At 38.6% G+C, this 27,247-nt stretch overlaps 1 protein-coding gene and 1 non-coding gene across 2 annotated transcripts in view; one reads left to right on the top strand and one right to left on the bottom strand.

The window, feature by feature from the left end:
* Window positions 1–27,247, bottom strand: part of LOC124595722 (ryanodine receptor) — a 690,379-nt gene that overhangs the window by 76,871 nt on the left and 586,261 nt on the right. The window contains exons 79-86 of the mRNA XM_047134588.1: window positions 25,334–25,403; window positions 18,581–18,760; window positions 13,271–13,502; window positions 7,444–7,532; window positions 7,140–7,309; window positions 6,763–6,908; window positions 6,588–6,658; window positions 6,410–6,475 (exon numbers count right to left, since the gene is read on the bottom strand). Of these exons, the coding sequence (XP_046990544.1) occupies window positions 6,410–6,475; window positions 6,588–6,658; window positions 6,763–6,908; window positions 7,140–7,309; window positions 7,444–7,532; window positions 13,271–13,502; window positions 18,581–18,760; window positions 25,334–25,403 (1,024 nt within the window). The remainder of the gene's footprint in view (window positions 1–6,409; window positions 6,476–6,587; window positions 6,659–6,762; window positions 6,909–7,139; window positions 7,310–7,443; window positions 7,533–13,270; window positions 13,503–18,580; window positions 18,761–25,333; window positions 25,404–27,247) is intronic.
* Window positions 22,991–23,063, top strand: Trnat-ugu. Its single transcript has one exon. It is a non-coding gene; the product is annotated as a tRNA-Thr (tRNA).

The following is a 27,247-nucleotide window of genomic DNA, read 5'->3' as shown; positions in this document are numbered from 1 at the left end:
TGCAGTACAAACATTTGCAGTAACTCTAAGAGCAAAACAAGCTGAATTAAGTTTCTGCACGAGTTTCATTACATGATCATTAAAATTAAGATTTTCATCTACATGAATCCTCAGCAATTTTGTTGATCCCACTCTATCTATGGCCTTGTCACCCAAAAACAGATAAAGATTTACAATTTGACGTATTTTCCCAAATTGCATATAATTTGTTTTATTTACATTTAATGTCAACCAGTTTGCATTGAAACAACTGTGGACATTCTTTATTACTTGATCAGTACTTGTTTGCAGTTGCTTTGGTGCACCTATTATCACATTAGTGTCATCTGCAATTAGTATGGCCTTTGTTGCTCCATCTGAGTGCTGAAAGTCATTTATGTAGACAAGGAACATTAAGGGACCTAGAATACTGCCTTGCGGCACTCCTATTTCCACTTTTTTTTTTATAAAATATGATACTAAATTTATTTTGTGGTTGGAGTAATCTGACATCAGTCCTACAATCAGTGTTCTGTTTTGTAGGTATGATTCAAACCACTTTTTCCCTGTCCCATGAATACCTAATGCTTCCAGTTTTTCTAAAAGAATGCCATGATTGACAGTGTCAAATGCTTTGGAGAGATCTAAATTTATTCCTGCTATGCTGTTGTCTTTTTCTAGATTTTTGATTGTTTGTTCAGTGTAGCACATTAGTGCTGTTTCTGTATTTTTACCTGCCTGGATGCCATGCTGATTTCTATTTAGTAACTGATGGTCATTTAGCTATTTGTTGATTCTGTGCTTCACTAATTTTCTTTTATTTTGGAAACTGCTGGAAGGAGGGATGGTGGCCAATAGTTTTCTATCTTATGCTTGTCGCTGTTTTTGAATAATGGCTTCACTTTTGACAATTTCAACCTTTCTGGAAACACTCCTTTGCTAAATGATAAGTTGGCTATGTATGCCAAGAGCCTTGCAATTTGTGCAGCTGTCATTGTTGTGATATAAACAGGCACCTCATCTACTCCTGCTGACATTTTAGGTTTCAAGCATTTTATTACTTTGAACACTTCATGTTCATCTGTTGGATGTATCCTCATGCTACAAGCAGCTTTTGGAAATCCAGGTTTTTCTTGGTTTGTAAATTTCCAGCTTAATGAAGTTGTTGCATTTATGAAGTAATTGCTGATGTAATTTGGCAAATCTTGTTTTTTAATATTGACATTTTCTGTGTTTTTGAGAATGATATCCTGATCTTCACATCTCTTTCCTGTTTCAGTCTTCACAATACCCCATTTGGCTTTCGATTTGTTATCAGAGTGTCTTATTAAGTCGTCATTACTCATAAATTTTGCCTTGGCAATTACTTTTTGATATACCCTCTTGTAATTCTTAACATATTCTATGAACTGTGGATCTGTAGATGTCTTCCATTTAGAGTCTTCAGAGTTCCACAAGAAGTTTTGATGCCAACTGCGATCCAAGAACTTGGCTTTGTATTGTGATGTGACATGATTCTTGAAAGCTTCTTTGGAAAGCACATTTCAAAATATCCCATGAAAATTGAAGAAAAAGTGTTATATGCATCATTTATATTTGTTAGAGACAGTGCTTCTGCCCAGGACTCGCTAGTTAGGATATTTGTAAATTTTACACAGTTTTCAGTGGAAAATTATCTTTTGTACACGAAGTACACTTTTTTCTGTTGCAGTGGCATTGAAGGAATTTTGAGGACAAATTCTTCTTCTGTGGATTGTACATTTGAAAATACTGGGTGATCAAAAAGTCAGTATAAATTTGAAAACTTAATAAACCACGGAATAATGTAGATAGAGAGATAAAAATTGATACACATGATTGGAATGACATGGGGTTTTATTGGGGGGTGGGGGTGGGGGGGGGGGGTGGGGGGGGGGGAAATGTCTGACAGATGGTGCTGGACAGCAAAATGTCAGTGACCAGTGACTGCGGATGACAATCATGTATAAAAGGAGCTGTAATGAGAGAGAGAATCAGATGCGCCAGCAGTCGCAGCATGTTGACGTTACCTGAAAAGGCGTGTTACGATCCTATCGCCATAGGAAGGGGATTCGAATGGGTAAAGGTCTATTGACAAATGCAGCTGTGGCGAGAATGATTTCGAAGTTCGAAGCCACGCGTTGTTTAGACGATAGACCCTGTAGTGGCCAACCAAGCACAAGATGTAATGCTGCTGAGACAGTTCAGGAAGAAATGGAGACTGTAGCGGGTTCGTCTATGCACGGGGAAGTCAGCGCTCGTGCAGTCACACATTGCACTGGCATTCCATACACTCTTGTTTGGTTGGCACTGAGGCGTACACTCCGATGCTATCCGTACAAAATCCATCAGCATCATGAACTTTTACCTGGCGATTTAGTGAAGCAGTGGGCATTTGCGGTGTGGGCGTTTTAAAAGATGGTGGAAGATGACGATTGGTTGAGTAACGTGTTGTGGACCGATGAAGCTCATTTCACGCTCCGAGGGTCTGTCAATGCCCACAACTGCAGAATTTGGGCTACCGAAAATCCTAGAACTGTCATGGTAACTCCATTGCATGACAATAAAGTCACAGTATGGGCTGGATTTACCACATCTACCGTTATCGGGCCTTTTTTCTTCGAGGAAAAGTGCAGGTGACACCTGTATATAAGAAGGGTAGAAGGACGGATCCTCAAAATTAGAGACAAATATCCTTAACATCGGTTTGCTGCAGGATTCTCGAACATATTCTCAGTTTGGATATAATGAATTTCCTTGAGACAGAGAAGCTGCTGTCCATTTATCAGCATGGCTTTAGAAAGCATTGCTCCTGTGAAAGCAACTCGCCCTTTTTTCACATGATATCTTGCGAACCATGGATGAAGGGTATCAGACGGATGCCATATTCCTTGACTTCTGGAAAGCATTTGACTCGGTGCCCCACTGCAGACTCCTAACTAAGGTACGAGCATATGGGATTGGTTCCCAAATATGTGAGTGGCTCGAAGACTTCTTAAGTAATAGAACCCAGTACGTTGTCCTCGATGGTGAGTGTTCATCGGAGGTGAGGGTATCATCTGCAGTGCCCCAGGGAAGTGTGGTAGGTCTGCTGTTGTTTTCTATTTACATAAATGATCTTTTGGATAGGGTGGATTGCAATGTGTGGCTCTTTGCTGATGATGCTCTGGTGTACAGGAAGGTGTTGTCGTTAAGTGACTGTAGGAGGATACAAGATGACTTGGACAGGATTTGTGACTGGTGTAAAGAATGGCAGCTAGCTCTAAATACAGATAAATGTAAACTAATGCAGATGAATAGGAAAAAGAATCCCATAATGTTTGAATACTCCATTTGTAGTGTAGCACTTGACACAGTCACGTCGATTAAATATTTGGGTGTAACATTGCAGAGTGATATGAAGTGGGACAAGCATGTAATGGCAGTTGTGGGGAAGGCGGATAGTCGTCTTCGGTTATTGGTAGAATTTTGGGAAGATGTGGTTCATCTGTAAAGGAGACAGCTTATAAAACACTATAATATGACCTATTCTTGAGTACTGCTCGAGCGTTTGGGATCCCTATCAGGTCGGATCGAGGGAGGACATAGAAGCAATTCGGAGGCGGGCTGCTAGATTTGTTACTGGTAGGTTTGATCATCACACGAGTGTTACGGAAATGCTTCAGGAACACGGATGGAATTCTCTAGAGGAAAGGAGGCGTTCTTTTCGTGAATTGCTACTGAGGAAATTTAGAGAACCAGCATTTGAGGCTGACTGCAGTACAATTTTACTGCCGCCAACTTATATTTTGCCGAAAGACCACAAAGATAAGATAAGAGAGATTAGGGCTCGTACAGAGGCATATAGGCAGTCATTTTTCCCTCGTTCTGTTTGGGAGGGGAACAGGGAGAGAAGATGCTAATTGTGGTATGAGGTACCCTCCGCCATGCACCGTATGGTGGATTGCGGAGTATGTATGTAGATATAGATTCTGGGTTTGTAACTGCTACCATGATGGGTGAGAGATACGCCGATATGTTACAGAATCACATCATCCCCAACCTGGCTGATAAACACCTGCTGGAACGTACGATGTTTATGAAGAATGGCGCTCCACCCCATATTGCTAGACGCGTGAAAGATCCCTTGCATGTGTCGTTTGGTGATGATCGTGTGCTCAGCCGCCACTTTCGTCATGCTTAGCCTCCCAGGTCCCCAGATCTCAGTCCGTGCGGTTATTGGCTTTGGGGTTACCTGAAGTCGCAAGTGCATCGTGACCGACCGACATCTCTAGGGATGCTGAAAGACAACATCCGATGCCAATGCCTCACCATAACTCCAGACATGCTTTACAGTTCTGTTCCCAACATTATTCCTTGACTACAGCCATTGTTGAGGAATGATGGTGGACATATTGAGCATTTCCTGTAAAGAACATCTTTGCTTTGTCTTACCTTGTTATGCTAATTATTGCTATTCTGATCAGATGAAGTGCCATCTGTCGGACATTTTTTGAACTTTTGTATTCTTTTGGTTCTAATAAAACCCCATGTCATTTCAAGCATGTGTGTCAATTTGTACCTCTCTATCTACATTATTCTGTGATTTATTCAGTTTTCAAATTTATACTGACTTTTTGATCACCTGGTATATTATCTATAAGACTGTTTGTATTATATATTATTCTTGTGAGTTCGTGTATGTGTGGAAACAGATTGAAACTACATAATAGATTTAGGAATTGATTTTTTGGCCTACTTTCATTCATAAGCTTTATGTCGAAATCCCCACAGACAACTACAGCGGATCCTTCAGTAAAAAGAATGTTAAGCAGTGTTTCTAATTTATTAATGAATATGTCTGTGTCTCCATTAGGCAGTCTGTATATTGCTATTACTAGGACTTTTCCGTGTATTTCATACAACTGAATAGCTGCTGTTTCAAAATGATTTTCCACACTCAATAATTTAGCTCATATTTTCTTTTGTACCTCATATGCACCAACAGTACCACAGGAAATAGAATAGTTGAAGAACGGGATCCATTCTACCGAAACATCATTTATGATGGACATGCTTACCCAAGTATTGGAGGAATTTGGGTATCAACATGACAGTCTTCACGTTGCTGGTGGAGGACATATTGAACATCTGTAATCTAAACTTGAAAGATACATAAATGTGTGTCCCAAAGTTCGTAGCTGTATGACTTACAGTTTAATAAATATATGCATTCGAAATACATATATTCTTTTTGAAACACTCTGTACATTTTTTAAATTAACTTTTCTGCCTTTGTAATGATTATTTATTTTCTATTACTGGCCAGTTTCAGTTGTGCAGATTTCAATGGATAGTTAATGCCTTGTTTGCAAAAATTTGGATTACTTTTTTGGCGGTTCATATCACCTCTATTCACATTTGCTGTCTTCACTGGATGGAAGTGACCCTTTAATTCCATAGTTATGAAATATCAGTCAACAGCTGCAAAATGTTTCAACTGCATGATTTACCATTTCTGTGCTAGACATCTATATTCCAGCTGAGGACTGATACCACCTGAGCATGATATTAGTATTGTTTATTTTTGATTTTATTGCAAGTTTATACTAGGAAAACCCCCCCCCCCCCCACCCCCCCTCCCTCCCAAAGGAATTTCAAAGTAAATCCATAAATGAAACATCAGAATGCACACCAAAAATGGAGCCACTTACGTATGACACAGAAGAGGCAAAAGGAAAATTTAGTTTGGCCTTAGTGAAGAATTAGTGGCAGAATAAATATTTGCATCAATCTATAAGCATCTCTCCATGGTTTAGTTTCAAAAGCACTGTTAGTCTGAGTCAGGTTACAGATCTGGTATTGTATACATTTTTAATCTGGCATGAAGGTTTCAAAATTTGTTTCATGAAGGAAAGCACACAAAACCAACAAAGTGTCTAAGTAAAACTTTTCTATAGGCATCTGGACAGCAGAGAGGTGGCTTCTGTCAAACCCCCCCCCCCCCCCCCCCCCTGCGAGGAAAATCTATAAACTTACAGAAGTGTAAGGTTAAGGCAGTATAATTGTTGTGTATCAAAAATATTATTCATCTCCACCTAACTAATAACATTTTGCAACAATCCAATGTCTCTCTTTCCTTGACTCAACTCACATTTCTTCGTCATCTCTGCAACATTTTCATATATATTACACAAGACTATCATAACAGTGCAAGAATGTCTCTTTATCCCCTCAGCCTCCTGCAGGTTGGCTTAGTGTACATTCCAAATATTTTAACGTCATCTTTAATGTTGCCTTTTATGTCTTGTTAGCTATGGAGGACTTCATTAGAATCCTCCTAACATAATTACACACTAGTTTTCTGCTGTGTTTGACAGAGGTTTGGTGTAAGTCAGCATGTGACAGCTATCTCAACAGAAATAAAACTCACCTGGAAACTTGCAGAACTTGTAAGGTCCTTTAATTTCAGGAACATGTCGAAGTATTTCAGGATCAACTGAAACAGAAGTTCACAGTAGAGTTATTTCAGTCACTGATAGAATACAGACCATGCTAACTTGCAGTGTATGACAAGTAGTACATAATTATAAATTATCAAGATAGCCCACCTCCACATTAGATGCAGACTCTACTAGCGTGTCAACCATCTGTTTACCAATTGTACCATTCACAACATTGCCTGAAAGAACAAACAATGCAGAGATACAGTGGATGCAATTTTAGAAACATGGATCTTACTCTTTTTACTACAACAGTATGACACATGCAGTAAAGCTTCCATACCTTCAAGCATGGACAGCATCATAGTTATCATGTCCTTCTGCAAATTCAATAGTTCCTTCAGGAGGTCTACCTGACTAGAATGTTTTGAAAGTTTGTCCTGCATGTGCGAAAACAGGAACAGGAAGCCTCCAACTGCATCCCAGAGCCTACAAAGTGAGTACGTGTCATGAATCCAGTCAGACAGTCCAAACAAGTCATATGTAACGTAAAGGGCCTTTTACAAATAAAAAAATATTGACAATCCTTTTAAATAATGAGGAGCATCTGAATAATAGCAGCTTGTGTGGATGGCTGTAAACAAATGCTCCTCTTATGTCATAAATACTGTCAAAATTTATTTTGAAAAGGAAAGAAGTACTTTATATTACAGCTCGTACCTTGAATGGGCCAGAGCCTGCTGGTTCTGTGTGCAGGGCCCCTGGATTACTTCAGTAAGTGTGTTAAACACCTGACTTGCTACCCCAATGGCTTTGAAGAAATTTGCCTTACCAGCAGGATCTATTATTTCCTTACTTGAGTAGTGCCAGTAGAAGTCCATTATTGATTCCTAGAAGCAGTACCATCTATTTTCAATGACAAGTTTTAGGATAAATAAAAACACCAACAAGCATCAGAAGAATAGGAAATTATAAAGCTAAACTTAAAAATAATAAATTATAATACTATTTTGAGTATTTATACCTGTAATCGCAGCAGGTAGTCAACAGTGCAGATGACAACATTCACTGTTGTTGTATTCCCAGCCTGTGTCCTCAAGTAATTCTGCCATTCTGTGAAAGAAAATGGAATTACATTTCAAATTATATAAAGTGTGGTAAGTTACAAAAAAATGGTCATGCAACATATTTTTCTTCTACTTTATGGAAACCAAATATGATACAGACTGAACATTGAAACAAAAGGAAAATGCAGTTACTTTAGATATACTTCTTCACTTTCAGTGTCGTTATGTAAATCTTTATGTACATATATAAACATGCAAGCATACATACATACATACATTAATCCTTGTTCTATAGATCATGAATAAGACAGTTCGTAATGATGTGGAATGTGTCACTTTAATGTAAGTTTTCTTTACACAAAATAATTAATAAATATTTTTTTAAGTAATTTTCATGTGAAATTTCAGATTGTACTAAGTCACATCATGCCATAATACTTTCGATTTAATAATTACTTCACTATTATGTGACTGAATGCCTGTTGTGTGAGAATGATACAGCACTTATAACCTAAGTATGAGAAATGAAACAGAACCATTATGCACTTTTTATGTGTGCATCAACATGTTTGAAGTGAAGCTACATCTATATGTACAATACATCCATACTCTGCAAGCCACCTGACGTTGTGTGGCAGAGGGTCCCTTGAGTACCTCTATTGGTTCTCCATTCTATTCCAGCCTCGTATTGTTCATGGGAAGAAGGATTGTCAGTAAGCCTCTGTGTGGGCTCTAATCTCTCTGATTTTATCCTCATGGTCTCTCTGCGAGATATACATAGGAGGGAGCAATGTACTGCTTGACTCCTCGGTGAAAGTATGTTCTCGAAACTTCAACAAAAGCCCGTACCGAGCTACTGAGCATCTCTCCTGCAGAGTCTTCCACTGGAGTTTATCTATCATCTCTGTAACGCTTTTGCAATTGCTAAATTATCCTGTAACAAAGCACGGTGCTCTCTGTTGGATCTTCTCTATCTCTTCTATCAACCCTGTTTGGAACGGATCCCACACTGCTGAGCAGTATTCAAGCAGTGGGTGAACAAGCGTACTGTAACCTGCTTCCTTTGTTTTCGGATTCCATTTCCTTAGGATTCTTCCAATGAATCTCAGTCTGGCATCTGCTTTACCAGCGATCAACTTTATATGATCATTCCATTTTAAATCACTCCTAATGCGTACACCCAGGTAATTTATGGAATTATCTGCTTCCAGTTACTGACCTGCTATATTGTAGCTAAATGATAAGGGATGTTTCTTTCTAGGTATTTGCAGCACATTACACTTGTCTACATTGAGATTCAATTGCCATTCCCTGCACCATGCGTCAATTCGCTGCAGATCCTTCTGCATTTCAGTACAATTTTCCATTGTTACAACCTCTCGATATACCACAGTATCATCCGCAAAAAGCCTCAGTGAACTTCCGACGTCATCCACAAAGTCATTTATGTATATTGTGAATAGCAACGGTCCTACAACACTCCCCTGCGGCACACCTGAAATCACTCTTACTTCAGAAGACTTCTCTCCATTGAGAATGACATGCTGCATTCTGTTATCTAGGAACTCTTCAATCCAATCACACAATTGGTCTGATAGTCCATATGCTCTTACTTTGGTCATTAAACGACTGTGGGGAACTGTATCGAACGCCTTGCGGAAGTCGAGAAACACGGCATCTACCTGGGAACCCGTGTCTATGGCCCTCTGAGTCTCGTGGACGAATAGCGCGAGCTGGGTTTAACACGATTGTCTTTTTTGAAAGCCATGCTCATTCCTACAGAGTAGATATCTAGTCTCCAGAAAAGTCATTATACTCTAACATAATACGTGTTCCAAAATTCTACAACTGATCGACGTTAGAGATATAGGTCTATAGTTCTGCACATCTGTTCGACGTTCCTTCCTGAAAACGGGGATGACCTGTGCCCTTTTCCAATCCTTTGGAACACTACGCTCATCTAGAGACCTACGGTTGCTGATCTGGGCACTGCTCTTTCTGCAGCTTTAGTAACCACCTATCCCAAATTCCCATTCAGTACATTTGTACTGTCTGCAAATATCACAGTACTTTATAGAGTACAGATATAAAATTACAGATACTAGTTGAGTCTCTGTGATGTGTATGAATCACAAGTCAATCATTTATAGGTAAGTGGTTACCTTTCCTTTGTTTTTCCATCCTGAAATTGCCGTTATTGTAGTAACACAGTTTGTATAAGTTTTTGGAATAAGAAAAGGGTTTTAAAATACATTCATTACAGAAAAGATTTTAAGCTATTAATGTTCACTGTGATGTTTACATTATACTAGTGTTTAACAGCCTACTGTAATCTCCAGCTGTTTCAAAAGGGTTGGTTCATTCTGACCAGTAATCATATTCCATCACAGAAACAGCAACTAAGAAAGAAGTAAATGTCAATGAGATAAATGTACAACAGCCTGGAATATATCACCAGTGATAATGTATACTACTGGAACTGTTGGTTTATTAATGCCATGTTTCACTATAAATAGCCACGCTCTAAGTGATTTTGCAGTAAAACTTGGTCCATATTCTGTGATCTAAGTTGTCTGAAGACAACACCAAGGAAGCTGAAACCGATCTAACAATTGTAAATATTTTTCGTCTTGTGACGAAGCAAGCTGGGATCCCTTTACTTCCTTTCTTGTTTTGCCGTCTGCCTCCTTCAATTCATTTTTGACTAATTACCATTAACACACTGAGTATAATCTGCATTTCCATAAATATAGTATCAAATCTAATTTTGTGTTCAGTTTTTTGTATGTACTCAATTTCCTAATTCATTTTGACTATTCCTAGTTAATATCTTATGTTATAGGGTGAAATCAGTAATTGTTTCGTAACTTAAATTCTGTTGTTGACTTATAAACATATATAAATTCTGTACTAATTACAGATATTTGGAAGAACCACCACTAGGATTCTTAAACTATTTATTTTATCTATTCGAAAACATGTTAGCAAAGCCAGCCCTTATTTAATTCCAAAATAATTACGAGGTTTGTCAAAAGCACTGTTTGCATAACTATATCTGTTAATTTCGTCATTCAAACAAGTAATTTCGACCTAACCCTTGTAGTAGAAGAAACCATTAGAAAGAAGGCATTTCTCAACGTATTCAGCTAATTGAATGAGTTATGTTTTAATTGTAATTTCTTTAACATCAAACAATGTATAGTTTCAGTACCTATCATTGTGAGGATATATAGGGGCCTGACTTTTGGTCCTGAGACAGTCAGTCCACGGCTGATTTTCTGACGAGAAATCTGTATTAGTTAGATCAACAACAATGCATCAACTTAACTGTGAAATAAGTATAACACAAATAGGCTGTGTGTTAAAACAATGAGTTTCTGTTCAATAGTGTCACATGTACCATATTCATATCCAAGAACTGTGTGGTTATGTTTTTACTGCTCGTAGATGCTCAACAGTAAACTCCTGACATATGCCTGAAAACTATTAATGAGGCTTATCGAAAGTTAACCAATATTGAACTGGCCATTGTATGGTATTGTATTACATTAAACTGGGGACCTAGAAACAACAGAGAGGTTTTGTCCCGCCATAGCCCTCAGAGGTTCATAAACCCACAACAGGCCACAGCAGTCCACTCACCCCACCATCACCCCACACCGAACCCAGGGTTATTGTGCGATTTGGCCCCCAGTGGAATGATTAAACATCACCATTCCAGATCTTCTGTGAGTTAAGTTTTTATCGGATACATGGTTCAGCACATGCCTGAATTAGTTCCTATTTAAGAAACATCAAGCAGAAAGTTACAATAGGACATTTGAGGAACACAAACAAGAACACTATATCCTCTTCATGGAAAGGAATCACAATGAGCGTTGTGTAGGGTACAATCATGGACCTGCTATTCTTCTTGCTCTTTGTCAGTGGTCTAGTCTACCATTTTATTTGAATCAGGAGGCAATTTTTTTCCATTTTAGACATGATAGAAGCATTATTGTCAAGCAAATCAAAGAAGCATCTATACAAAAGTCATTAATTATTTTTTTGTTAAAGATATTAATTGGTTTTACGCAAATGGACTAGCTCTAAATTTAGAAACAACACAGCTCATCCAGCATTGCACTGTCAAAATATCACACTCATTATGAATGTAGTTTACAAAAAAACAGTGTACTAAGTTCTAAGTTCTTTGGTATGCATATTGTTGAAAACTTAAACTGGAAAAAATCATATAGTAAACCCTATAAAACAATTAGGATCAGCTACTTTTCCATAACAATAATTGACAACTTTGGGGGAGGGGGAGGGGGGGGGGGTGTCAATGATGAGACACAGAAATCAGTCAGTTAATATATTCTACATATTTTCATTGACTGATGTAATATGGTAGAATATTCTGGGGTAGCTCCTCTTTTACTCAGAAAGGTATTCCTTGTACAAAAGAAGATAATTAGAATCATATGTGGAGATCATTCAGGTACATCTTGCATGCATCTGCTTAAATACTTGAGAATATTAATCACAGCCTTTAGTTTAAATGTAAGAGATATATTATTATTTATTCACTAACAGCACACCATGTACACAATGTGGGTTTTGATAACTAGACTTATGCAAATATAGTCCCTGCAATAATAAGATTTTACATTTAAAATTACAAACAACATTCAGATTTTACCTTAAAAATTACATGTTAGATTTAGGTTATCATACAATTATAGAATTCTTTTATCTTGTAAACATGGATCCTTATTAACAGGTTCTGTGATGCCTCCCAAAGTAAATGTATAGTAGGTTCCTCATTGCCAGGAGTAGTTTATTTCACAGCTTTACACTATATACTTAAAACTATTTTGGCACTTCTTAATCTAATATGTTCTATGAGAGGTACAGCAATATTGTATGAGAAGAAAATACAATCTGCACTTCCCTCTGGTGAATCTAACTTTGACACAGAATGCAGTGCAATGTTTGGCTATAAATCTAACAATGGAGAGTCTAGGTTGGAATATCAACTCCAGAGCAGCTGGAGATGGCACTCTTGTGTGCATCAGATGTGCCTTCTTGTGTGTATGTGTTTTCCTTTCTTTTCTGAACAAGGCTTTGGCTGAAAAGTCAGTGTGAACCATCTTCTTATTGTGCCTATCTGCAACTCAATGTGTCATTTTTAAGGTATCAGCTATGAATCTCTTTTGTAATCTTCACATTAAAATAAAATATATTACAGACAGCTTAAAGTGCTTTCACATGTAACTTAAAGGTGTTTTTCCTTAACACCACCTTCTATACAATACAGGAATTTTTAAACTGGAATAATTAGTTAATTAGAAACTTGTACATGGTGAGCAAATATGTAATCATCTCTGCAATCTTTTGATCAAGTGACACATTGCATATTATAATATTTATTGTGAATATGATCTAGGGAACATGGAACATACATCCTTAATAACTAATTGAGCATACAGAGAAGATACACTAGTACAGTACAAGCAAAACAATAATTAATTCTAGTCACTGGTCAAAGTACCAGACAGAAGGGGTACTGATGGCTGTTGATTATCATCACATTACCTATTTTGATTAACTTCTGTTACTCTGACATCACATTCACTCACTGAAATATGCCAAGAGAGGCACTGCACACATGATACAGACAAGTTCTACATCTCAAAAAATTCAACACAAATGACTGTTTTAAAAATAATTAAGAGTTTCCATAAAGAAGTTCAGCTATGTTGTAAGTATCCAATTATGAAAACACCTTCAAGCCATACGTACCAAGATTGTGCCCTTCACAGGTCAGTTGTATGAATCGGAAAAGGGCACAAGTGAACTCAGCATCATGCATGTTCTTCTCTCCTGCAGCTCCTTCAGATCCTACCCCAAGCCCTTCAGCTTTAGTGTTGCGTTCAAATGCATCCAAGTCCAGAACACTGCAGGAGTTCATGAGACCAGCAATTGACGTGAAGAAACCAACATCCTTCTTTTCCTTGAGGTGGTTTAGCATTCCCTAATAACATATAATGTAATTAAAGGTGGTTATGAAACTGATCGCTTACAGCTTTTGTCTGAAGAGGAGAGTGGGAAGTTTCTCAGCAGACAACCCACAACAAAAGAAAGGGATGCAATTACAGAGACAAAAGATAACTGATGTAATAATATCTATACATTATTTACACCTTCTCTCTCTCTTTCTACCCATTCCCTTTCTTCTTGGAAGGGGGGGATTAGGGAAATGTTGAGAGACAGGAGGAACTCTATTCAGAGTCAGTAGTGTAGAATGAAGAGGATAAGTTGTATTTCATTCATACTTCCCTAAACTCAAGATGTAATTCTGATTTATCCATAAATAACATTGTAATCATATTGTGTTTAATATTCAAACAATTCTTCTTGAGACTGCTGATTCAGAAGCAAAATATTATTCTTCTTTTTCTTGAAATTCTTTTCTTTCTGATTCAGAGCTTGGTCTTGTAAATACAAATGTATGTGCTTTGTATTGTCACTGACAATTGCTGTATGTGTGCACACACACCTTCTAATACCATGTCGCCCTCACAACATCCCCACAATGACCCCCTACAATTTTATTTACATTCCCTCCGCAAACATGCCTTCACCCTAGCCAGATTACGCTCCCATATTTTATTTACTCAGGCTTGTCTGACATTTGCCATTACCCCCAAAGGCCTCACACTTAAAGTTCCTATCTCTGGCTGTAACCCTACTTTCCATCAGTCCCTATACCAGTTGCAAACCGAACAATCCATAGCCCTCACCTGCCTAATCCTTCACCTACACATCAACTCAGTCAATGAACACACCCGTCAACTCCCATCCCTAATCAAAGTCCTCAATCTTTCCTCTCCCACTTCCACACCGGCTGCTCAGAGCATCCTCCTACAGTCCAACAGCAAATTAGAACAGCATGCCACCCTCCACCTCAAAAAAATATCCAATTTCCTGGTTGCCCACCTCCGGAAAGGCAACTCACTTACCCTCCACAACCTTTCCAACAAACCTCAACCTCCTCTCATTGCACACAGATCCAGTCTCTCCCATCTACTCAATCTCCCACTTCCAGCGCCACTCCCCCCCCCCCCCCAAAACCCCAAAATTCTAGTCAACACAATCTGGAACCACAACACCCCAATTCAGTAGTTAACCTTTCCTCCAAACCTCTCTCCCAATCCAAAATCTCTGTCCCATCCAAAGGCCTCACCTTCAACCCTACTCCCAGATTCAACTAAACAGCCCTCATCAAAGATTTACTGTAGTCTCTGCTGGAAATATCACTTTGCCACGAAGAAAAATAATCCTAATCCTACTCCTAATGATCCAACTCCCCAAGACACTATCCAAATTGAACCCTGCCTGGAACAGTTCTGTCCTCCGTCACAGTGGGACGCACCTCCTCTTCCTCAAAATCACCCTCTCCAAACCTTCCAGGAATTTCTCACTTCCAGCCTTGCCTCTCAATCTTTCTTGAAAAACCTTAATCCTACTCCCAACATCACCACAGCTGACGCCCAGGCTATCCGTGATCTGAAAGCTGACCGATCCATCGTCATTCTTCCGGCTGACAAGGGTTCCACGACCGTGGTACTTGGATCGTCGGGAGTATGTGGCTGAGGGACTGCGTCAGCTTTCAGACAACACTACATACAAAGTTTCCCATCAAAGACAAAAACCACTTTCTCGAATGCCTGCAACCCTTACCCAATCTGTTACCCCCGGAAACCATCATTGTAACCATTGACGCCACTTCCTTGTACACAAATATCCCGCACGTCCAGGGCCTCGCTGCAATGGAGCACTTCCTTTCACGCCGATCACCTGCTACCCTCCCTAAAACCTCTTTCCTCATTACCTTAGCCAGCTTCATCCTGATTCACAACTTCTTCACTTTTGAAGGCCAGACATACCAACAATTAAAGGGAACAGCCATGGGTACCAGGATGGCCTCCTTGTACGCCAACCTATCCATGGGTCACTTAGAGGAAGCCTTCTTGGTTACTGAGGCCTGCCAACCCAAAGTTTGGTACAGATTTATTGATGACATCTTCATGATCTGGACTCACTGTGAAGAAGAACTCCAGGATTTCCTCTCCAAACTCAAACTCCTTTGGTTCCATCAGATTCACCTGGTCCTATTCCAAATCCCATGCCACTTTCCTCGACATTGACCTCCATCTGTCCAATGGCCAGCTTCACACATCCGTCCACATCAAACCACCAACAAGCAACAGTACCTCCATTATGACAGCTGCCACCCATTCCATATCAAACAGTCCCTTCCCTACAGCTTAGGGCTTCGTGGCAAACGAATCTGCTCCAGTCCTGAATCCCTGAACCATTACACCAATAACCTGAAAACAGCTTTCGCATCCCGCCACTACCCCCCCCCCCCCCCCCCAACCTGGTACAGAAGCAAATAACCAGATCCCCAGAGCCACTTCCTCATTCCCTAAAACCCAGAACCTCCCACAGAAGGACCCCAAAAGTGCCCCACTTGTGACAGGATACTTTCCGGGACTGGATCAGACTCTGAATGTGGCTCTCCAGCAGGGATACGACTTCCTCTAATCCTGCCCGAAATGAGATCCATCCTTCATGAAATCCTCCCCACTCCACCAAGAGTGTCTTTCCGCCATCCACCTAACCTTCGTAACCTCTTGGTTCATCCCTATGAAATCCCCAAACCACCTTCCCTACCCTCTGGCTCCTACCCTTGTAACTGCCCCCGGTGTAAAACCTGTCCCAAGCACCCTCCCACCACCACCTATTCCAGTCCTGTAACCTTGAAGGTGTACACAATCAAAGGCAGAGTCACATGTGAAAGCACCCACGTGATTTACCAACTGACATGCCTACACTGTGAAGCCTTCTATGTGGGAATGACCAGCATCAAACTGTCCATTCGTATGAACGGACAGAGGCAGACAGTGTTTGTTGGTAATGAGGATCACCCTGTGGCTAAACATGCCTTGGTGCACGGCCAGCACATCTTGGCACAGTGTTACACCGTCCAGGTTATCTGGATACTTTCCACCGATGCCAACCTATCAGAACTCTGGAGATGGGAACTTGCCCTTCATTATATTCTCTCTACCCATTACCCACCAGGCCTCAACCTCTGCTAATTTCAAGTTGCCATCCCTCGTACAACACCTGTCATTCAACAACATCTTTGCCTCTGTACTTTTGCCTCGACTGACATCTCTGCCCAACCTCTTTGCATTTACATATGTCTGCCTGTGTCTGTATGTGTGCAGATGGATATGTATGTGTGTGCGAGTGTATACCTGTCCTTTTTTCCCCCTGAGGTAAGTCTTTCTGCTCCTGGGATTGGAATGACTCCTTGCCATCTCCCTTAAAACCCACATCCTTTCGTCTTTCCCTCTCCTTCCCTCATTCCTGATGAAGCAACCTTGGGTTGCGAAAGCTTGAAATTTGTGTGTGTGTTTGTGTGTTTTTTATTGTGTCTATCTACCAGCGCTTTCTCATTAATCCTGGTATTGGTTTTTATATATCTGGTATAGGGGTGAACATTCTTGGCTGTTTCACTGAAAGAATTTCATTTGATTTTGTATATGATCTATTATATTTCATGCTAAAATGTATAAAAAGAAATTAATTTGTTAGTACTCTGTATGTACAGTTAAAATTACTCTTCTTTTTAAAATATTTGAAATTATGAAATTTCCAGTATACTTAAAATTCATATTATTAATTGTACAATCTAACCCTAATTTTTAAATTTATTTCTGGATTCATTTATAAAATAATGTTATATCTTGGTGATGATTCTTCTTTTGTTAATAAAGTTTGTAAACTCTTTTGCTTTGTAAACTCTTTCGAATATTATGAGTACCGCAGAAAGTCAGTAGTAGTGGGCATGTCTCCGATGGAGACAGACATATTTATACGATCTACACGAACAATGTAATTTGGAATGTTCAGTGGAAATTGTAAAAAAATGGTGTGATATTTAATAATGTGACAAATAATAAAATTCAAGAAATATACAGGCAAATATTCATCACTTATTTAGTCATCAGGAACCCACAAAGTTAAATGAAAATATCAGCTGCTAGAATGTACCCATAGATGCAATACTTGGAGCCAACAACAAGAGAAAATGAAGATAAGTAAAAAGTTTTTCTTTTGTATATCTTACACCTCTTGAAGCTTTTGAAACCAATGAAGGCATTAAGAAAAATTTAATGGTGATGTGTGGGAGGGTAAGATTACAAGTCTCGATGGTACCAATCGGCTGCCGTGTCATCCTCAGACCACAGGCATCACTGGATGCAGATATGGACAGGCATGTGGTCAGCACACCGCCGTATGCCAGTTTATGAGACTGGAGCTGCTACTTCTCAATCAAGGAGTTTCTCAGTTTGCCTCAAAAGGCAACACCTGTCTCTGAGAAGTGCTGACAAGAGATCTTGATTCTCACCAGAGAAGCCTCCTCAAAATATGCCTCACAACCACACAGTGTATTCCATGTGACTCCAACAATTATACGGATTCAGGATTCAACAAATGTCAGCAGCCAATCATGTTAACTATCCCCATTGCCTGTGAAATGTGTCTACATCTACATTATATAACTGGATGCATCAAAAATCTACTCACCAAGTGGCAAAAGGAAAAATCCATATAAGAAAGTTAAGGAAATCTGTGAGCTTTTGGAGCCAGTGGCTTCTTTTTCTGGCAGAAAGGTTAAAGGGGTAGGAAGAGGGATGAAGAAAAAGGACTGTTGATGTTTAGGGAATGGGGACAGTTATGGAAAAGTCGCCCAGAATGCCAGGTCAGAGGAGACTTACTGGACAAGACGAGAAGGAAAAGTTTGAGACTTTTATTCTCATCCTCTCTGGAATGTGTCTCCTGATTCAGGGTTCTGGATGGCTTCTCCATAACTGTCCTCATTTCCTAAACATTGCCAGTCCTTTTCCTTCATGTCTCTTCTTTCTCCTTCAACCGTTCTGCTACAAGAAGGAGACACTGATCCTGAAAGCTTGAACTCCAACTTCAATATGGTGTGATGATTTAATTTGTTTTATGAATATTGCTGTTTCTCACCATTTGAATATCGCTGTTTCCTCCTCTCAGTATTGATATACCAAGTTGCAAAGTTTTCATAACCATTTCACTTGGTACTCCTTTGCATGCTGATATATGCAGAAGAACCATCTCTGCAACACCACGATTTGCTAAGCGTGCTTGATGGAACAGGAGCTTTTGTTTTTCCATTTCTTGTTCCTGTAGACATGTACATTATATGATTAACAATGTTAACAAACACAAAACATTCTACTTATTAAACTTACAGTAAGCCTACTTTCCTTAATTGTTAACATCTCTGTTCCATTAACAACCAAATAAAGTTCACAAAATAATTATTAAAACATAATAAGTAGAATTTTTTTTAAAAAAATTAGGCTATCTTTTGTTATTTTTGTGGTAATGTTAGCATCAGTTTTAAAACATTCAGCACTTAGTCATTTATAATTAAAAATAAAACATAAAATATACAAGAAAACGACCCAATTCTCAAAGCAATGAGTATATATTCCCATAAAAATGTTTATATGTGGGCATGGCCAATACCAGCTGTTCATCTGAATGAATGGACTCCTTCAAACAGGACCAGAGCAGATGACAGTGTCCAAAAATGCCAAATTGTGCATGATTTTCAAAAAATGTGATGTCACATCTGTATGTAGTAGCATGTGGAAACCATATTTTACTTTAGTCAGCAGTGAGCCAAGATTTGTATCAGACCTTCAGAAAACCAACAGCTTCCCCTTGAAGATGTCCTTAGCAGATAGGGATTTCAACAAGAAATTCCCCAACCATGGCAAATAATGCAGAATATTTTAATAATTTACATTTCCAGCCATGAAGTTTAAATTTTACAAACAGCATTTCATGTGAGCATAGCCAATAATCAGTTGCTCATCTGAATGAATGGCCTCCAAACTGGCTGAGAACAGAGTTGCCTACCCCATGACAAAGCACACTGTTGATCACAACACGGTCAATTTCAAACGCTGTTTTACAATGCACGTAGCACCATTTTCTCTAAACTACATAGATGCAAGTTGTTCTTGGAACCTGTCCCTGATTCCTGTAATCCTCCTCATTTCAATATCAACTAACCCTCTGCTCCACATCCGCTACCAACCTCTCCAAGTACACTAACTTTACCAACAGCTTCCTCGGTGACTTCCCTTCCACTGTTCTGTCACCCTGTCTAAATCTACTTCTCCATATCACCACCATCATGTGCCGGAGGAATTCACCAGTGCCATGCTCCATGTGTCACCTTCCTGTCTCATGCACCTGCTGGCCCTTCCTCTTGCATTCTGATCCTGTACATCTGGTGCCTTCCTCTGAGCTGACAGCCACCATCCTCCAACCTTGCCTCTCACTCCCTGGTTCTTTTCTCTCCTACCCCATTGCATCCAACACAACATTTCACCACAGTCAACAGGCAGAAATGCAGTCCTGGCTTTGTGTATTCAGCCGGCACAATTTATCTGTACAACTGTGTGTGTATGTGTGGGAGGGGTGGGGGTGGGGGGGCATAATTTCGATGACTCAACACATGCACAAACATGATAGAAGTTCAAAACAAATAGCAAATTCAAATTTAGCCTCCTATTGTCTATGTTCTTCACAAGACTACACAGTCCATTCAATGAAGGAAAATTATGGGAAAAATCATTTGTTGCAAATTTTTGCACAGTGCAAGGAGTGTGTGTCCTGAACAACACACTGAAAATCCTGATCAGTTGGGTGTGAGGATTCTCATGAGGGATCATTTAAAAGAAACTTTTTTTTGGTAACTCAAATCCCACAGCTTCTAGTGAAATTGAATTAAGTTTCCTACAAAAAATTCCTATTCATTTTTTTTGGGGGTGGCAAAACCATAGATTATTAAAAATATTGTTTTAAAAATATAAAATTCATGTCTAGCTTTAAATGAAGTGGGTTAAAAACAAATACTCCATGTATGTAGTACATCTGAGTGCAGTAGAGACATATTAAGGGATAAACTCTGTTTCTGGAGCATAACAGGGTGAAGGGGAGGAAGCCTGAGGCAAGGCAGATTGCCAGATTGTGTTCATGCACTTATCTCCTTCATTAGTAAAAGTCTCATGAAGTTCTTGACCAATTTACTACAAATTTTTACACACAGCTCTAATAAACAGTCAGATGGACATAGCATATTTATTTTTAATATATATAATTGTATTATACAGAAGAATTAGATGGGTAGATCACGTAACTAATGAGGAGGTACTGAATAGAATTGGGGAGAAGAGGAATTTGTAGCACAACTTGACTAGAAGAAGGGATTGGTTGGTTAGGACATGTTCTGAGGCATCAAGGGATCACTAATTTAGTATTGGAGGGCAGCATGGAGGGTATAAACCAAGAGACCAAGAGGTGAATACACTAAGCCGATTCAGAAGAATGTAGGTTGGAGTAGTTACTTGGAGATGAAGACGCTTGCACAGGATAAGACCACAACAACAACACAGAGTATGTAAATACATATATAATATACAAAGGGGAAATGTTGTTAGCAATAATCTCAAAAAGATCTTGACCGATTTACTTCAAATTTTTAAGTGATACTCCAACAAATATTATATATTCTTTAAACAACAATCTACAAGTTTTCTGTTAAAACCAACTGCGAGAAAGAACATGCTACGCTGTAAAATGTGAGATTTTTTTTCCGCTGTCAGTTTTAACTACAAAAGCAGGGCGTTTAAACCATAAGACAAATCATTTTTCCTATACATATTTTTGCTCCATATACATAATTTTAAACAAAAACTGTATACACAACTGCATGCTATTTTGTTTTCTTTCTCACAGGTTGTTTTAATGGAAAACAGGAAAATTTATAGCTGACTGGCTTATGGTCAGAATACTACTATGGAATCTGAATCATTAACAACTTTGTAAACCTGCCCAATTGTAGATTAAAACTTTGCCAAATACTGTCACTGAAGCTATTAGCCTCACAGATCCAGCAGTTGAAGAGGTCCCTCTCACATCCCTTATACCAATGATCCCAATCAATTTATACATTCATTTTAAGCGACATCAATTTCCACCACTTGAGGTTTTGTTTGCAATTGTAATAAGGAAGTCTAAAGGTCAGAGAGAGGGAGGAAGAGGAGATGGACAGAGAGGTGGGGGAGGAAATGGACATAGTGAGGGGAAAGGAGGAGGTGGACAGAGAAAGGGGGGAGCAGGAGACAGAGAGAGAGAGAGAGAGAGAGAGAGAGAGAGAGAGAGATTGGGGAGGAGGAGATGGACAGAGAGAACAACGTGGGAGGAGGAGATGGACAGGGAGACAGGGGAGAAGGGGATTATGACAAATATTCAATTCCCATACAGTTTTAGCAATTGTGAAGTATTAACAGGTTCACTAGTATTACACAAGAGCTCATGAGTGATTGTCTTCTAAATATGGAGTAAATATTCCAAATTATGTCCTATATGACCACAGTAATGTGTGGGTGTGAGTTTTTTTACATTTTTATTTTGAACTGTATTTGCAAATAAGGTTATGAATTAAAAAGTAGTTACAGAATTGAGGGTGTTTTCGAATACAATCAATGTTAAGTTATCTATTTGTTAGTGAATGGATAAGTGACTGAAGATTTGTGTGTTAGAAAAGCTCATCCCAACACCCCCTCTGCATTTTCTATTCTTTTCTTTTTTTTTTAATGGCAGAAGTAGAAGAAGAGGAAGAAGAAGAAGACAAGTCTTCTTCTGTGTTGATAATAATGGAATTCTTTTTTAGTTTATTTTAATTACTTTTGATATGTGATAGGATGTTTAAAATAAATTTTGCAAAGTACCTATAGTCATATTTACATATAAAATGTGTAATATGAATGTAAAATAACTTGATGCAAATCACCAGAATTAATTGTACAAATTATTCATGGAACAGAAAACTAACTGTGAAACTGTATTAAGAACACTTCATTTTCTGCATGGAAGTCAAAAGTGATAATTACAATTAAATGAATACCCCTAGCTGCTTACAGGCATTGATATGAGTGAACAGGGACAGTTGAAAATATGTGCCCCGACTGGGACTCGAACCCGGGATCTCCTGCTTACATGGCAGACGCTCTATCCATCTGAGCTACTGAGGACACACAGAGGAACAGTGCGACTGCAAGGACTTACATCTGGCACGCCTCCCATGGGTCTTGGGAAAGAAGAGATACTATCTTCATATATATAGTTAAGGCTCACCGGCCACTTGACCATCATCTTCTGTGCGGATGCACAAACAGAGCCCGAACTCTTAAGGGAATCAGCAGTAAAGCCACAAGTAATAAGTATAATGGGCAGGGCACTATGAATATAGTGCGGGACAATAAGTTGCGAATGTGGGTCTCACGGGAGGTGTGCCAGAGAAAAGTCCCTGCTGTCGCACTATTTATCTGTGTGTCCTCGGTGGCTCAGATGGATAGAGTGTCTGCCATGTAAGCAGGAGACCCGGGTTCGAGTCCCGGTCGGGGCACACATTTTTAACTGTCCCCGTTGACTTATATCAACACCTGTAAGCAGCTAGGCATATTCATTTCATTGTAATTTCATTCTAACATGCTGCATGGTCACCGATGGTATCTGTTCTTTCGGACATGTCCAAAAGAACAGATACCATCTTCACATACAAAAGTGATAATGAAACACATCATCTAATAATTGCCTTATCTGGTAGCAATGATAACATCTCCTATACTCTGAGTTTAAATTTATTAATTTTTCATCTGCATTTTTATCCTTTCTCTTTAAATATTTTTCCTTGATTTTATGGTATTCATTATATTTATGTACTCTCTGCCACACAAATACTTTTTGGGGCACTATTTCTGCTGTTTCCAGTTTTCTTCCAACATTTTTACTACACATATTTTCCTGGTCATACATACCTTTGGCAGTTCTCTTGGTGTAATTTCCGTTCTTTTCTATAATATTAGTTTCTCCTTCTTTCTTTCACCCTTTTTCTCTTTAGTCATGTCCCATACCTTCCTACTCCATTCTGTTTCACATGGTGCATTAGTGAATGCCCCCCCCCCCCCCACCCCCCTCCCTGCCCTTTCTTTTAATTTTTAGTTTACTTTCTCTAAGTGCTTTATTATTATTTATTTGTTCTTCTCTTTCTATACTTCTACCCTTTCTCCATATTATACTTTTCTTCTTCTAATTTTGATTTTTATCTGCCCCGTCAGCTTATGAGTCCTACCTGCGCTTATGAAATCCCTGCAGCTCATTATTATTACATACTCTAGGTTAATAATACTGCGTGCCTCATTCGACTGTAACTTGCAGCCTTTTTTTTTTATTATTAATTCATTTTCAGTGCTAATTGCAAAGAACTTACTGTCATCTTGCTGAGAGGTTGTTCTCTGCCATACACGTGATGGAACATACGGAAAAATGATAGAAAAGCTAAACTGGAACTGCTAACTTGGAATTTGATATCAGGTTGTAATCCTCACCATATTTTTATATCTAAAAACAAAGATGATGTGACTTACCAAACGAAAGCGCTGGCATATTGATAGATACACAAACAAACACAAACATACACACAAAATTCAAGCTTTCGCAACCAACGGTTGCTTCGCCAGGAAAGAGGGAAGGAGAGGGAAAGACGAAAGGATGTGGGTTTTAAGGGAGAGGGTAAGGAGTCATTCCAACCCCGGGAGCGGAAAGACTTACCTCAGGGGGAAGAAAGGACAGGTATACACTCGTACACACACATTTCCCTGATTTCCAGACAAGTCTTAGCATTTTTCCCTCACAAATCTTGAGATCTCAAGGGTAAGCAAAGACAAAAGTTGGCAAAAAATTTAATGTCTGCTTGTGTCTGTGTATGTGCGGATGGATATGCCAGCACTTTCGTTTGGTAAGTCACTTCATCTTTGTTTTTAGATATATTTTTCCCATGTGGAATGTTTCCTCCTATTATATTCTTCTCACCATATTTTTATTGTGAAGTGTGTTATTTCTCTTAGCCTGGCTTTCTGAGTGACTTTCTACTCTGTAAAGCGTATTTCTACATCTTTTCTGTGATTTTGCTGCTCCACTGAAGGCTCTAGTAGTTCAATATTTCATGTTTTTTTCTTTTTCTTTTTTTCCCCTGTAGCCCCACTTTCTCCACAGCCTTGCATCAATATTTTTAATAAATAATGAGCAGTTGGCTGTCTCCTGTCATATTACATTTCCAGCTGACCTCTTTTTCTTTTTAAAAAATTATTCTCTACTGGTACTGACATTATGGTACCAAAGTTCAGTGTTCAACTTTCCAGAACATCTGAAATGATCACTTATGCTGAACCAACTGAGAAATGAGATTGCATAAAAGATGAAGAAATCCCAGTTATGTTACATTAGGTTATTCTTCTGATATTATGCAAACTGAAGTCACATTGAGAATGCACAAATATTATATCTCTGGAAGCAGTTTATGATAAAAAATGAATGTCTGATGAATAACTAAAGATGTAAAGAATTAAGAAATCATAAGGATTATCTCTTTATATATTGATAAGAAGACAAGTACAAAGTTATACATACCATTAATTTGTCCATTGTTCGCTATAGAGATCAGACAGAGTTATGGTTAGTAATAGTAAGCAATTAATAAAAGAAAAATTAGAAAATTTTAATTCCAATTGAGTGACGTTGTTGTATGTTATCTCTGTGTGAATGTAGGAAAGGATATTGGTCACTTTAAGATGACTAAAATGTAAATAAGACATGGAAGGGCTAGTATCTGCTTACATGGATTGAAGCTGCTCCCTCTTCATCACCGCCTTCTTCTTCACCTTCTTCTTCTTCCTCTCCACAAGACCTGATGAAGATAAAAGTACAAGCACACCTTCAATAGAAAGCTGGACACTACACACAGAATTATTTACAGTTGGAACATATGATTGGCATGTTTCTAAAATGTGATGCTCCCGTGAGGTTTTGCCAAGTACATATGAAAATCCATTTTCTATCTGTTTCAGTTTCCTTCCTCTTAATCTGTTCATCTTTAAATGAACTTTCCATACACACATAAGATAAAGAATAGTATGTTTACAAACAGAATCCTCTTCTTCAATCATGTGAGACAGTCCGACTCCAGTCACCCCCCCCCCCCCCTCCCACACACACACATACACACACACACACACACACACACACACTTGGAAGTATGTGCATTAAGTGCATCTTTATATGCAGTTGACCCTTGGGTAATAACCAGAAAGGACAAGAGAGGATACAGTGATGCTACAGAAGAATGCTGCAGATTAGATGGGTAGATCAGTAACAAATGAAGCGATACTGAATCAAATCACAGAGAAAAGAACTTAATGGCCCAAATTGAGTAAATGAAGCGATAGATTGATAGGGCACATCTTGAAGTCTTGAAACACCAGGAATCGTAAATTTGGTAACAGAGGAAAATGCATGCAGGAGGTAGGAAATGGGCTAAAAAACTGTGTGAAATGGATCTCTTGGATTGAGACAAGAAAAAAATAACTACACTTTTCGTAATATTGTTATATTCCATCCTGGATTTTCCATTTAAAAAATTTTACACATATTTTCATTTAAAATTTAATAAATAACTTGTCACAAAACATGTAAATGTTCAGTACACCGAAGTAAATATGATAACTCTTAGGCTATATTTAGCCATGCAGAAACAAGAAAAAAATAACTACACTTTTCATAATATTGTTATATTCCATCCTGGATTTTCCATTTAAAAAATTTTACACATATTTTCATTTAAAATTTAATAAATAACTTGTCACAAAACATGTAAATGTTCAGTACACCGAAGTAAATATGATAACTCTTAGGCTATATTTAGCCATGCATCATCAAATACACTGACGGAAAAAAAAAAATGGCAACATCAAAAATTAATTAATGTAAAGTAACGAAATTTCAGGAATACTATTGTCTAGGCAAAATATTTACGTGATTAACAATGCAATATAAACCATTACAAATGTGAAATGTTGGAACATTAATAATCAGTGTAACTGCCGCAACACTGAAGGCAAGCATGCATACGTGGATGCATTGTATTGTACAGGTGCTGGCTGTCAGTTTGTATATTAGAGTTCCATACCTGTTGCATTTGGTCTGTCAATACAGAGAGAATTAGTGTTGTTTGTGGATGATGCTGGAGTTATGTTATGATGTCCTATATGTACTCAATTAAAGACAGACCTGGTGATCAAGCAGGCCAAGGCAACATGTTGGCACTCTCAAAGCAAGTTGCGTTACAACAGCGGTATGCAGGCGAGTGTTATCCTGCTGGTAAACATTCCCTGGAATGCTGTTCACAAATGACAGTACAACAGGTCAAACTGACAGACGGATCTACAGATTTGCAGTCAGTGTGCATGGGATAACCACAAGAGTGTTCCTGTTGTCATACAAAATCACACCCAGACCCAGGGTTGCCACAAGTTTTCCCAAGTGATACTCACTGATATTTCCCTGATTTCCAGACAAGTCTTAGCATTTTTCCCTCACAAATCTTGAGATCTCAAGGGTAAGCAAAGACAAAAGTTGGCAAAAAATTTAAGAACTACAGTATTTTTAAACATGTGAGCAAACACCTTAAAGTACTATCATCAACATCTTTTGTAATGAACTGTTTTTAGATGGAGAAAACAAGCCAAATAGTAT

The sequence above is a fragment of the Schistocerca americana genome, chromosome 2, assembly GCF_021461395.2.
Source record: "Schistocerca americana isolate TAMUIC-IGC-003095 chromosome 2, iqSchAmer2.1, whole genome shotgun sequence".
In the NCBI taxonomy this organism is placed as follows: domain Eukaryota; kingdom Metazoa; phylum Arthropoda; class Insecta; order Orthoptera; family Acrididae; genus Schistocerca; species Schistocerca americana.
The sequence above is the reverse complement of the archived record's forward strand: the minus strand, read 5'-3'. Positions and strand labels throughout refer to the sequence as shown.